Source organism: Pipistrellus hanaki, assembly GCF_964339955.1.
Source record: "Pipistrellus hanaki genome assembly, chromosome: 7".
Taxonomy (NCBI): Eukaryota; Metazoa; Chordata; class Mammalia; order Chiroptera; family Vespertilionidae; genus Pipistrellus; species Pipistrellus hanaki.
In genome coordinates this window covers 23,988,128-24,002,804 of record NC_140509.1, presented here as the reverse complement: position 1 = coordinate 24,002,804, position 14,677 = coordinate 23,988,128, and the positions used below count along the sequence as shown (strand labels likewise).

At 34.7% G+C, this 14,677-nt stretch overlaps 1 protein-coding gene across 9 annotated transcripts in view; it reads left to right on the top strand.

Moving 5' to 3' along the window:
- KHDRBS2 (KH RNA binding domain containing, signal transduction associated 2) overlaps positions 1-14,677 on the top strand; it is a 522,833-nt gene that overhangs the window by 472,897 nt on the left and 35,259 nt on the right. For 4 of the 9 annotated variants that reach the window (XR_014795560.1, XR_014795561.1, XR_014795562.1 and 1 more), the window contains exons 9-10: positions 490-663; positions 2,645-2,705. Coding sequence is in view for 1 of the 9 variants with exons in the window: in XM_084890368.1 (XP_084746494.1) it covers positions 490-587 (98 nt within the window). In the remaining 8 variants the exon portion in view is untranslated. Of the gene's footprint in view, positions 1-489; positions 1,442-2,644; positions 2,706-8,838; positions 9,004-10,159; positions 10,200-14,677 lie in introns of those variants that run through there. The other 5 variants (XR_014795558.1, XR_014795559.1, XR_014795564.1 and 2 more) reach the window with 4 other exon arrangements.

Here is a 14,677-nt window from a genome sequence, read left to right as displayed (position 1 = left end):
CACGCTGTAGAGTTTTCTAGTCATTTGGTTAGGGATAGTCATTTTCTGATTTGTTTTAAGCTCCCAGGTGATTCTCAAGTTAATCAAGGCCTAAGAACTACCAGTTTTCTAAGCCTGATTTCTTTTAGGAGTCTTTATAAAAGGATTAAATATGATACTTCTCTTTCTACTTTGTGGTATAGAAACTTAATACAATACATGTGAAGTTACTGAAGAACTTCAACTTTCTCCCTTTGAAAAAGTGCCCTACAAGTTTAATTCCAAGTGGCTGCATTTCAAAATATATACCCTTTTTGGATTAACTCACTATGATGGGGTCATATTTCTCTTTTGGGGGCATAAACATTACAAACGCTATTTTCCATAATAAGGCTTGAGCTGTCAGTGTTGAGATCTTGCATTCTCTTTTCTCGGGTTGACCCTTGTGTCTTAAACATGTTTGATACCTGTGAAACCATGTGAATGTTACTGTTTTTCTCTTGTTCATAGCCCCAGAAGAATGGGCCACCACCCGCTCCAGCCTGAAGGCACCACCATCAAGGTCAGCCAGAGGGGTATACAGGGACCACCCCTATGGTAGATATTGAAGGTCCTCCTCACCTGTGACCTCACCTCAAAGACAATTCATAGCCTCTGGTCTCCACATAAACAGCAACAAGACAAGTAATAGTCCTTTTTTTTTTTTTTTTTTTTCCTATTATAGGGATAACTCCTTTATGATTACTCCCATATATTTCTTGTATTTCCTCTATACTGTTGGTGTGACATTGACATTAGTATTAATTTTTAAAATGGACTAAAAGAGACATTGGCAAGCATTCTCTACAAACCATTCAGTAGGATGATATTCTCTTGGTTGTTTTTCATTGTTGTGTGTAATCTTTTTTTTTTTTTCTTCTTTTTTCTTTTCTTTTTCTTTTTCTTTATTCTTTTAAGAAACAGCATGAATCTGTTGACAGATTTTGAATCTCAATCAACTAGCAGAAACTTTGTTTAGGGTTGCTAAAAGACTGTAACATGATTTTTGAAGTGGCTGATAATAAAGTTGTAGATAAGATGTTTTAACCTGTCTTTTAATATCTGTTAGTTAGATGAAGATGTTCGATATTAAGTTTGTAAATTTAATTTTAAATGCTGTTTTAATTGGGTTGAAAAAAAGCAGCTACTGTATGTATGTAGCCAACTGAATTTGTTCAGTGTTTTAACCTGTATTTGTTAAAAAAGAAAAAAACACACACACACACATAAAGTTCCATGTGTAAGCTTCTCTAAATAGGAAACCACAATTTGTCAAATATGTTTGCCATAATTTGTCAATAAAGCTGAAAACTTTTGTAAAAACTAAATTTGGAATTACTTGTTTTCTAGCTTTAAATGTCTGCTTTATTTCTTCTTCAAGAGATGCCTAAAATGTTTTCTATTTAAAATTTACAAAAATGAACCCAAGCCTGTTTTAAGATATTTGTGTAATACTTAAAAATGTATTAATAACTTATGGTTGTTAAATAATTTAAAAGTTAACAAACTAAACTGTTACATGAATCATGGTTAGTAAACACTAATGTATAACTTGTTAATGGAGAAAAATGGATTTAGAATAATAAATGGATTTTAAACTATCCTCTAAGCTTTATCTTGCTAAACACAAATTCTGATTGACTTGTTTGCATTAGCATGTCTCTCGTGAGAAAGAGTAATGGAGTATAAAGAGGTAAGATTACCACTTACCACTGTCTAAATGCCTAGTTCTTCAACCTTTGAGTTTCCCCGCACATTAAATATCCCATCCAACATGTAAGCATTGCGTAGATTCACTTTATTGTTTTCACTCAAAGGAGTGCGTGGACTTCATTTGCGTAGTTTATAACAATTTGTTTTTGACAAACAAATCATCAGTGTCACTGGCCAGTTGTTGCTATTCAACCTCAAAAACTTTATTTGTAATTTTCAGTGCTAAATATCACCGCCCTTGAAGGCAGTTTAGAGGGCTGATATTTCTTTTGAGACTATCAGACTTGATGGCTGATGATTATTAAGGAAATATGTCGCAGGACTCAAAGGATGACTAAACGTTAAACAGGTAACACTAATAGTAACTCTGTAATTTTGCCTATGTAACAGTAATGTTAAATATTCTCAGTTATTAAGTTCCTGATAGTTAAAAAAGTAAACCTACAAAAATATAACAAATAGGTCTATAGGTTATTAAAACAACTAATTAACATTAACTAGAGGCATCAAAATTATTTTACAATATATAACCCTCAAGGTAATAAACAGAACTAAAATTAATAATAATAGTAATGCAACTCTTGCTAACATCAAACGTAAGCTAAATTTTGATGGAAAAAAAAAAACCAAAAAGAAAGTGAAAGACTTGATGGTAGGGATGAATGCCAAAACTGTTAATCTTTTAAATACAGTTTTTTTGTTTATGGTGGCTTTTGTCGATGTGATTGGTTTACTTTTTTGCTGCTAACCAGCTTAGGCATATTGATGTTCAGTTTTTGCAGCTGGAGTTGCATGCTAATAGTTTTATGAAGTGTGTGTCTGTCATCAATTAAAATTGTAAATATTTGCCTTTCACAAAATGCTCTTGAGTTATATTTAATTTTCTTTTTTTTATTCTTTCTCACTATTTCAGGTATTCACCAGCAAAGAGCACATAATTGAATAGCAGAAGTGATGGACTAGGAAAAATAGAGGTAAGCTTAATTTTTATCATCTCTGAAATAGATCATCTTTACCAACATGAAGCTATAGCTCTGAACTACAACACTAAATGCCACTTGGTAAAAAATTGAAAAGATTTATATTGTTGTCAAGGAACTGAGTTATTTTTATCTCCCTTGAAATAAAGTGACATACCTTGGTGTTTACCTGGCAAGACTTTCTGAGCTTATCCGGAAGCTTATTAAATGAAACGTGAATTAGTAGCTAATATTCAGTCCTTTTCTTTGCTGTGAACTACCACATATTACCTCCTCTAAACTTTATAAATAAAGAATATTAAAACTTTTACTCTTCAGATATAAGAGAAGAAAATCACAATTATTGGCTGAGGTGCAGGGATGGGAAAGGGGACTCCATAACAAACCCTTGCCAATGAAGATAAAATTTATTAACATTAACATTTATTTAGTAAGATAAAATAACTAAACCTGCTATCATTTCCCCCATTTATCCCACTGGATTTATCAATAAAGTTGTTTCTCCTCTGTCATTCTAGTTTGATTCACAGTACTTACTGCATACAAACACTATTGGAAATTGAGACTTGATTTCTGTACACAAGGAATTGGAAACTTGAGGCAAAAACCTCCCACTGAAAACAATGCAAGGGCACATGTGAACTCCACGGACGGACCTGACATACAGAGTACTGAAATGGCCTTGCTATGATATTTGAAAAGGGGTAAACTACAAGTCTTCTCCTCTGGGGCTTGGTTCTCTTTTACTACACAAATATCCAAATATCTACAATCAGTGCAGCCTTAAACCAGAAATGAGAGTTTTCTTATGACTGGAGTAGGGCAGAGGCAGGAAGCACGGCATGAAAGAGGTAGCCTGTTGATTCATTCATTGATGAGGAAGAGAGAGCCACTGGCGAAGGGAGTAGGTTGTGGTAGTTTGTGACACAAGAAGTTCAGCAAGTGAGAGGGGCCATGAGGACCAGACTCATGAAGGCAGCGTGAAGGCAAGCCTGGAACGATGGGGTTCAGTCAGGTCATGGTTGTCCCTGAGCAGTGTGCTAAATTGTTCGGATTTCATTGGAAAAATAAAAGGAGGCTGATGTAGGTTTGAAGTAAAGAATCAGAATTATCCCTGTAAGGAAATTATCCCAAGTAACCAAGGCAAACCTCACATTTAGTCCATTTTGTAATGACTAATGCTTCTTCATCTGAGAGAGCTTCCCCAAAATTCAAAATTTGTGAAAGCAACTATGTAAAACCGTATTGCTCCAGTTAAGTGCCTTTGTTAAGCTGCTCAATCAAAAAGCAGTTACAGAAAATATATTTTTGAAATTTTATTTATCAGTAGCATTCCACATCTGACTTAACCCTCAAAAAAAAGGTTATGGGCCCCAGCTGGTTTTGCTCAGTGGGTAGAGCATCGGCCTGTGGACTGAGGGGTCCCAGGTTCGATTCTGGTCAAGAGCACGTGCCTGGGTCATGGGCTCAATCCCCAGTAGGGGGTGTGCAGTCAATCAGTGATTCTCTCTCATCATTGATGTTTCTATCTCTCTTTCCCCCTCCCTTTCTCTCTGAAATATACAGTTACTGCTTTTATAAACCAAGGGAATAAATAATCACTAATCCAGTTATCCTGCATATTCATCTCCTTTGATCCTTTCCCAGTCATTGAAAAAGAAGCCAGTCAGAGTTCGTTACTCTTTTGATATATTAATCATTATGTTTTGTTGTTGCATCATAAATCTGTGACTTGTTCACCAATCAACTCAGGATATGGCTATCACAGCAGAAACATGGGTGCTAAACAGAAGAGAATATTCTTGTCTATAAAGCTCAAAAACAATGATTTGTGAAAAAGGGAATTTTAGGTTTCAAAAGCATGCATTTTTAGTAGGTTTTAAGTAGGACAGAAAGTTGTGTTAACTGTAGATGGAAAGGACTCCCAGCCATTAATTAATTAACTAATTAACTCCAACCCACACACCACCGCACATCTACAAGATAAATGCTGTATACCGGGCTGAGAAGAAAGCTTAAGAGGCTGCAATAACGAAGGTATTAGTGTAAGATGTTAGTGTGGCCGCAAGGATGAGGTCTGCACACCATGTCAGTTATCCAATAAAAACCTGAGATAGTTTTGGAACACAAAGGGGACCTGTGTCTAAAGAGGAGGCTGGGGAGGCAGCAAGCGTCACAGAGCTCCCCGCATCCGTGTGGTCCAGGTGCAATCCTGCAGATGAATGTTTCCTTAGAATGTTTCTCCTTGCTGGCAAGACTGAATGAAGCAGGCGTGGCCAAGAGAACCACACACAGTTGCCTCTGCAGGTAGGCAGGGAGGGTCCAGAAGCCTTGGTATGAGCCAGCCCTGACCAGGGGTATCAGTGGATACAACCTGAGAAGGTAAGAAAATCAGCTGCTCCCTGCCACCAACACCTCCAAAACTTAAATACAGTCCGAAATAAAAGAGGAGAAACATAAATGTCTGAGTTAACAGGGGAAATCCTGACCAAAATTCATCTGAACTGGCTGAGATTATTTTTCTCCACTTGGCATTATGGCAATTTGAGAATGAAATTAAGTTGACGTTTAGAAAAATATAATTTTATATGCATTGCAGACATTTATTGCATTACTTGTCTGACACTTAAAATAATCAGAAATAAATATAGCAGGTTTCCCTGGCAACAGAGAATGAGAATTTCCCTAAGTTAGTGGCCTCTCAGCCAAAACCAGATAGTCCTCGCTAGCTTAGCTCAATGGATAGAGTCAGTAATGCAGACTGAAGTGTCCCGGTTCAATTCTGGTTAAGGGCACGTATCTCAATTGCATGCTTGATATGAGGCCCTGGTCAGGGCCCTGCACGAGGTAACCAATTGATGTGTCTCTCTAACATGGATGTTTCTTTCTGTGTCTCTCCCCCTCCCACTCTCTCTAAAAATCAGTGGAAAAATATCCTCAGGTGAGAATTAAACAAACAAACAAAAACAACACAATGATAGAATGAAAACTTTTCATAGTTGCACTAACTGATGTACATCTGCCTAGACAGGGTGCCTCTTCTCTTCTGACAGTGATGCAGGGTCCCACCTGGACTCCCTTATGACATCACGTCTGCTCTCACTAATTTCAAAGTGCTGGCTCCCAAAGATGGCAGAGCAGCTGCCTTCCTGGTTCTAGAGCCATTGCCCATACAAACATTCTCAGGTCTGAAATTCTTCCTGTGCAGGCCATACAAACTTGCATAGCAAATTAAAGTTAAAAATGACAGCATGTTCCATGTGAGTGTAGTTGAAGTTGTCCTAGACCTAGGCCATGTTCCATACATTCTCTCAGGTAGTGCTGTAACTGTTGCTGTACTGGTGATCCTATAACAATCAGGAACTCACAAAACACCAAAGGTAGCTAGCTTGGGCACTTAAAAAATACTTCAAATAGTAATAATAACAGTGATTTATATTTGTCCAGCAGGAAGTTTGACTACACTCAAGTATGATTCAATCAAAAATCAATTTGATGCCATTTAAGAAACCAAATAATGCATTTTAGTCTTATTTGTACTATTTGGATACTTTTTACTTTTAGTGTATTAATGGAAGGCCATTTAACTTAATGAGAATTGAAGGACTAACAATTTTTAAATACATTTGGAATAGAATGACAGTAAATGTTATTAATTCCATTAAAAGAAAGTTAAAAAAAACTATTAAAATGTTACTCTTGTTCCTTTAGTTCTTCACTATATCTATGTCTGTTGGTTAATGTAACATAGGAGCTTATAGGGCTTGTTTGTTTGTTTTCTGTGCTTTTTAAACAGAATAGAGAACAGTGATCAGGAATTTAAATTGGCTAAATATCAAATATCAGTTTCAGTATCAAAGGGCTGTATGTTACTAAAAAATCTGTTTGACACTCTTGCAAGTTCCATAGGAAAGTTTAATTTTTACTGCAAAATAATATGTAATAAATTATTTCAAATATCCAATTGTATGGTAAGTTACAAAATTCAAATATCCAATTGTATGGTAATTTACAAAATTAATGACATGATTATGTTTGGCATGAGGGCAGAGTATTAATAATGTAAAGAATAATAATACTAGGGCCATCTGTTTCATAAACATAAATGCCTGGCAAAGTACTAGAATTTTCACATAAAAACTTACATGAGACATCTTGCAACAAGCTTACAGAGGAAATACAATTAACCCCATTTTATGGAAGAGGAAATTGAAATTCAGATGTTTAATTAATGTCACACAGCCTATATGTAACAAAACCAATATTTAAAACAAAGTTTGATAGCCCACATTTTCCAGAATTCTTTGGTGATTTCCAATTTTTCATGAATTTGATTGCAATGAGAATCTAAACTTTCAAATATCCTTAACATAATTTCTCTTCTGTTGCAATTTTTGAATAGTGACTAAAAATAGTACAAAAATACTTTAACTTGAAGTGCATTTTTACCTTGATCATTCCTCAAATTTGTTATTTTTCAAAAGCTCTGATTTCATCATAGAAAAATATAAATGAAAGTATCCCTCATTTTTCATAAATCATGACCACAGTTTTGTAGATCAAATGAATTCATTTGTAATATACACTCTATTTTGACATTAAAATCTCACATAATTGAAAAAGCATGAAGGCAATTTCAGGCTTTTATTCTTCAATCTATATTTAAGAACTCAGCTTTAAAGTATGAGGAGCAATTTCAAATCAGAAATATCTTTGTGTAAATCATGCAGCCATGCATTAAGAACACAAACTACAAGTACTACTCAATGTTAAGTATTTAAAAACAAAGCATTTCCTGTTGCCAATGCAATGTGTGAGATTTTTCTAGACATCCTAATGTCCTACTAAAGTATCTGAGTTAATGGTAAGAGAGCTATTTTTGTTAGCAGACAGCAGTCTTCCATACCATCATAAAGTTTAATTTTCTGAACCCTTTACATGCAGTTTATTAATCTGCACATGGATGGTTACAGTGAGAAGAAAAGGCCACTCAATTTGACATGCTATCATATATCTTAGTCTCTTATACTTCTTTGTGAGAGAAAATGAGAGAAAAGGAGAGGGAATCATCAGATTCAGACACCACTGGATGCTAACAATAGCTAACTTATCTGTCTTTACCAAAAAAAAAAAAAAAAAAAAAAAAGTACAGAATGAGTCATATTAAAAATTGGTAACAAGTCACTCAATAGTAACTTTTTCAAGGTTCTATTCCATCATGATTCATACTTAACAATGGGATAGAGTCAACAGTCTGTTTCCAAAAGATATTAGGTGATTCTTGGATCCCCTTCTTGGAACCTCTCAAAGCAAGTTTCAGCACCCCACACAGATGCCTCTCAAGGTGACCCCTGTCAGCAGGTTCCCTCCCTCTGTCTCATTCTCTGCCTGCCCCACACAGGTGATTCATATGTCCTATATTCTAACCTCTTAGCCTGTCTTTTTGGACATGACATTTTTTCAACTTGTCTGATACATCTTGCCCCTTTCCCAATGTCTGCTGTCATTCCCTCCCCCCCCCCCCCCACTAGCCCCACACATGGGGATTGAAAAGGCAAAGAGAAAGGCAACTAGTGACTGTAGAGGAAGAAGTACTGTGCAATCTATTCACCAGAGCCATTAAGAAAATGTTTACTGTGTTAATTGTGAAACCAATACATGTCCATTGTAAATCAAAAAGTATGGAAAGGAAAAAAAAGCACTTTTAATTAAAACAGAAATAACAACTGTTTACATTTATATATAACCTACTAGTTACAAAGTCTTGATTTCTTAGCTAAAACGTTTAAGAGGATGCAATAGGTGACAAAATTTCTCCAATTAGTCTATGTTCTCTATTTCAAAATATAAACCTTAAAATTAGAAGTAAATAAACTTACTTATGGAATTCACTAAGATCAGCATATATATCTGAGACTGGAAGGAAGCCAATTTTAAATGTCCTTAAACTGGGAAGATTATATTTACGTTTCATAAAGATAATCTTCACAATGAATTAATGTTGAATTTTTAAACTGTTTATTTTAGCATTCCTATTGGGGGAAGTAAGAATATAAATTTGTTTATTAATTGAGCAATAGCTATTTGAAACTAATATTAGGCATGCTGCTTTATGATTTCTTATAAGACAACTAGAGGTCTAATGCATGGATTTTGTGCACCTGTGGGGTCCCTGAGCCTGGCCTGCACCCTCTCTCAATCTGGGACCCCTCGGGGAATGTAGTAGTGCACAAAGCAGCAGGTGTCTCAGGAGGAACCCAAGCCTGGACCAGACACCTTGTGGCTCCACTCTGTAAGCTCGCTGAATACACTGACCACCAGAGGGAAGCTCCTGTGCTGAGTGTCTTCCCCCTGGTGGCCAGTGCAAGTCATAGTGACTGGTTGTTCAGTCATTCAGTCGCTTAGACTTTTATATATACTAGAGGCCTGGTGCATGAAAATTCATGCACTTGGGAGTGGGGGTGGGGAGAGTGGAGGTCTCTCAGCCCTGCCTGCTTGCTCTCACAATCCAGAAACCCTCAGGTAGGGTCCAGTCCCATTACAGCATGGCTCTTATTCCCCGTGACTGAGGGTGTGGGGAGGGACCCAGAGGCCAGTCCGATGGCAGCATGGCTTTGTTCCACGGGTGGCCGGGACCCAGGACTGACTCTCGCCTTGGGTCCCTGGGATGCAGCACTGACTTCTGCAGCACCGGCCAGGACCCTAGCATAGTGTTTAGTCATCTGTCCAGATGTTTAGGTAGTGACACACCCTGGCTCTTAATATATTAGGATATATATTAGGATATATATTTTTTTTATAGTAAGTAATACTATAATCTACCTGAGAAACTTCTCTGAATACTTTCATACCTGATAACCCCAAAGTGCAAATTGGTTTAAGTTCTTTAAAATTTTTTTCATTTCTAGTAAGTAAATAATTAATGTACAAATAATGGTTATCTTAGGCCCATGGTCAGCAAACTGTGGCTCTTTGGCCCCTTGAGTGTGGCTCTTCCACAAAATACCACAGCCTGAGTGAGTCTATTTTGAAGAAGTGGCATTAGAAGAAGTTTAAGTTTTAAAAATTTGGCTCTCAAAAGAAATTTCAATCGTTGTACAATTGATATTTGGCTCTGTGGACTAATGAGTTTGCCATCCACTGTCTTAGTCTATGGCAGAATTGCTGGTGAATTAGTGTGGATTTTTTTTTTTTTTGGATGGGTTCTTTTTAAACATCTGTATGTGTGTGTGTGTGTGTGTGTGTGTGTGTGTGTGTGTGTGTATTGTATCTTTTTTATTATAAAAGTAATCCATAATCAGGGTGTATTTTTTTTAATTAGACTGTATAATGTAAATACTTAATCTAAAAATGAAAAGTTTATAATCCTCCTCTTCAAGGTTAACTCTGTTAACATATTGGTGTATTATTCCTGATTTTCTTTCTCTCACTTTCCTTCTATTCCACAGCATCTGTTATTCCTTTATTCACCTGAAATGGGATTCTGCTGTATACATAGATGCAGAACTGAGACAAATTTTGTTTCTTTGTGAACTGGTACCAATTTCTATGAGGCAGATTTGTGTGTGGAGGATTAAAGCTGTACTCTTACAATATGAACCTATAACCCACACTACACATTCTAGAGACTAAACAAAATTACTTTACTTTTCAAGCTTCAATTTTCTTATAGGAAAAAATGAGATAATAGCACATACTAATAGAATTGTGAGGTATGTAAAGAAAAATCACAGAGATGTGTTTATATGCTCTGCAAATTTAGTTAATATTATTCCCCAAAATTATTTTTTCTTTGACTACAATTTTTTATACTTTAAGATATCTTCATGGTGTGTATCAAATATAAAAATAAAAGCTATTTCACTCATAAAAAATATTCATATTTACTCAAATCAATTTGCAACTTAGACAATATTTTTTTAATTATTCTTCACTAAAATATTCAGCTAATACAGGCTTTAGAACACAGTTGTAAAATTTATTTTTTCTCATTATATTTATTAGTAAGCATCTATTGTGTATCTTCATAACAGTATACCATATGCTCATACATAATAATCTTATAATAATGTTGTGCATATATAGTTCACACTAAAAGTGAAAGTGAGACTATCAATAATTTGGTATACTAGTTTCAATAATAAGGTGAAGAAACAGAAATTTGCAATAATGGAATGCATAATACATGTCAAGTTTTGTATTAAGTATTTGTAAGAATGACTTCATATATTTTTTCCAAAACCTATTTTATAAATTCTAAGGTATGCTCATTTTCTAAGTGGCAAAGCTGAGCCTGGGAAAGAAAGAACCCATCCCAGGTCACATCCCTGGTCAGTAGGGTAGACTCTAAACCCAGGCAGTCATAATCAGACTGCCCCTACTATTCCCTCTGACTTCAATGATAAGTTTTAGAACCAACTAATTTGAGAGGAGACCAAACTGTGTATGTGTAACTCATTTTTCAAGCTAATAAAGAGGAATTCAAAGAAATTCTCTTACTCTGAATATTTCCAAGATAAGTACTAACTTTAAAGTCTGATGATAAAATTTTAAACATGTCAACATACATAGCCAAAATATTCAGAATATTTTTTTACCTTGGATTATTTAAAAGTGAGTCTTGTATAATAACTCACAACTCTGTATGTTGTGCCTGTGAGGGTTTATTTGCCCATCTTATCATTGATTAAATAGAAGCTATGTGTATCTAATTTAGCCTTCATGGAGGTTCAGAAATCCAAAATAGCAAAAACTTAAATGAAAAATGAAAAATTATAAAAATACATTTATAGGAAAATATCCAATGTTGCTTTTTCTTTACTAATGGCATTCTCTATTGTGTTGATTTATCCCAATCTGTGTGATTGCAAAAATAAAAGTACTTTTCCTTTACTATCTCTTGTCCTATAGACAATCCACACTATTGAAATGTATTTTATACTTTATTATACCAGAATGAAGGTGACCATGAGAATAAGAAAGAATTAAATTTAGAAGAAAAAGGAATGTAGTGGAAAGGCTGAGAAAGATCCATTATAAGTGGAATAGGTAACATGAAAAGAAAAGATAGACCACCCCGAATAGCCTTCAAGGAACATAATGTCCTGAGGTCTAAAAATTATCTTAAATCACTATAATGTGCAACTTATCAATAAGGCAGTAACTTTAAAAAATTAAAAAACATGCTTTCTTTTTACCACAAACACAGAACATTCCACTATTGAATATATCTAGAACTTCTATTGTCTGTCTCAGAACAATCACTTTCAGAGACCATTGCATTTTCCCTTCACTTCCACCAGCAGATGTTTTTACCATTTTAAAATTTCTATGTGTCCAGCATTGGGTAAAAAAAAAATAAATATTTACACCAGCTTCTCAGAGTGTATGTTAATTCAAATTGTGCTTTTAGAAATTTATAAATTACTGTACATCTTATATTGATGTTTGAGAGATACTGTCCCAGTTATAGTTGAAAAATCCTGTATTTTGGCATGCTATATACTGTGAGTAAAAATAGTAATGCTGGAAGCATTAATTATTCAAGGTTTTCAATAAGAATTATTTATTTGCTATTGATATATTTAGTATCTTGAGAAGATATGTAACGTAAGATATTATAAAAGGTCAATTACTAATGAACAAAACTTGGTGATGAATCGATTTGATTGCTCAGAAGTAGGAGAGGTTTATTAATTCTCACAGGATGTAATTCCAAGTATCAGTGTATTTTAAGTAATATTCAAATGACTTACTGAATCCTTATAGTTTTCCACCTCTAATTCTACCACTTCATTATATCACTGGTGAAAACACTTTAATCTGCAAATGAAACTAGAAATGATCACTTCGGACTAAGTGAAATGGATTTAAAAGAAAGTGACCTCATGATAATTTTCAGTTAAAATAATAGTGGATGGCAATTAGTTTGCTGAACTAAACACATTGCTAGCTATACATGAGGAAGCCTGTCATCAAGTGCAGCATCTTGGTTTAAAGATGTTCCAGAGCTTTTCCTGTGTGGCTCAGTGGTTGAGCATCGACTATGAAGTAGGAGGTCAAGGTTCGATTGCCAGTCAAGGTTCACATGCCCAGGTTGCAGGCTTGATCCCCAGTGTGGAATGTGCAGGATGAAGCTAACCAATTACTCTCTGACATCATAGATGTTTCTGTCTTTCTCTTCCTCTCCCTTCTTCTCCAAAATCAATTAAAATATATTTTAAAAATAAGTATGTTTAAGAAATGTTTAGAAAGGAACACCCATACTTTATCTTCTAAAGACCAAAAATTAGAGCCCTCCTTAAAAATAGCTTAACTTTTTTATCTTCACTAGAATAGAGATCCAGATTTATGGGAGCCATTTATCAAATATAAATGAATATATATTAATTTGCCTCCATCTTTTTCTAATCCTATATTTCTTATGTACTATTTATAATATAAATAGTATATCATTTTTATGTAAAATACTAATATTATACATGACATATGTACATACTTATATATGTATATCTAGATACCTATCTATGTCTTGATATCTTAAAAACTTTGAAGGTAATATTGTTTGAATTATCACAACAGCTCTATGAAGAAAGCAGGGCAAATTTTCTAACCCTCATTTTATTTATTTATTTATTTATTTACTTCTAATATATTTTACTCATTTTTTTACAGAGAGGAAGGGAGAGGGATAGAGAGTTAGAAACATCGATGAGAGAGAAGCATCGATCAGCTGCCTCCTGCACACCCCCTATCGGGGATGTGCCTGCAACCAAGGTACATGCCCTTAACCTGGGACCCTTCAGTCTGCAGGCTGACACTCTATCCACTGAGCCAAACCAATTTGGACTCTAACCCTCATTTTAAAGATAAGGAAACAAAATTTCATAGGGTTAAGAGATTTGTCCAAAATCACCTAAATTCTAAATGGTAGGACATGTTCTGAACATTAGCTTCTCCAAAATAACTAATCTTCTTGGGTTTTTTTGTAAGTAATAGCATCAGTGGTGAAAGACAAATAAAATTTGTCTGAGAGAACACTGCCATGTGTAGTAATTATTAAACAGCTTTTAATAAAACACACTCTATAAGTAAACCAAAAGCTTTGAGATGTACCTTTACCTATATATAAACATTCATAACTTCATTTTTTTAATTTATTTTTTAAAAATATATTTTATTGATTTCTACAGAGAGGAATGGAGAGAGATAGAGAGTTAGAAACATCGATGAGAAAGAGTCATCGGTCAGCTGCCTCTTGCACACCCCCTACTGGGGATATGCCTGCAACCAAGGTACATGCCCTTGACCAGAATCGAAGCCGGGACCTTTCAGTCCCCAAGCCGACGCTCTATCCATTGAGCCAAACCGGTTTCAGCAACATTCATAACTTTAATAATTAACATATATATATATACCTTCTAAAGATGAACCATGATGTTGAATAATTTTTTTAAAAATAGCTTACCGGTATCAGATCCATATGTAATTAATTACTCAAAATCAAGAGCCTAATGATTACAAAAGTGTACAGTGAATTCAAAATGTCAAGTATATACTAAATTTGGGTAATATTTTTTCTGATGTAGCTGGAAAAGAAGAAATTAAAATGAATTTAAAGCATAAAACATTAAGAAATTATTGGGAGCATTCCAATTTTTATTTATAATACATCAAATTTAACACTCACTCCATTTTTTTAGCATCTGTGATTCGCAGAACTTTAAAAGAAAAAAAAAAAGTGAATTATTCTGGCACTAGATAAAAAAATTAGCATAACTTTGGCTATCACTTTTTCATATTCACATTAGCCCTTCCATCTTTAAAAAAGGGGTGGGGACTTTATAACCTTTGAATAAATCAGATGTTTAAATGCCCTGTGAATTTCAAAGTCTAATTTTGGTTTAGTTTGCAAAGGCCAAAAAAAGTCACTGCAATTTCCTAATTTTAAATCAAGCACCCTATTT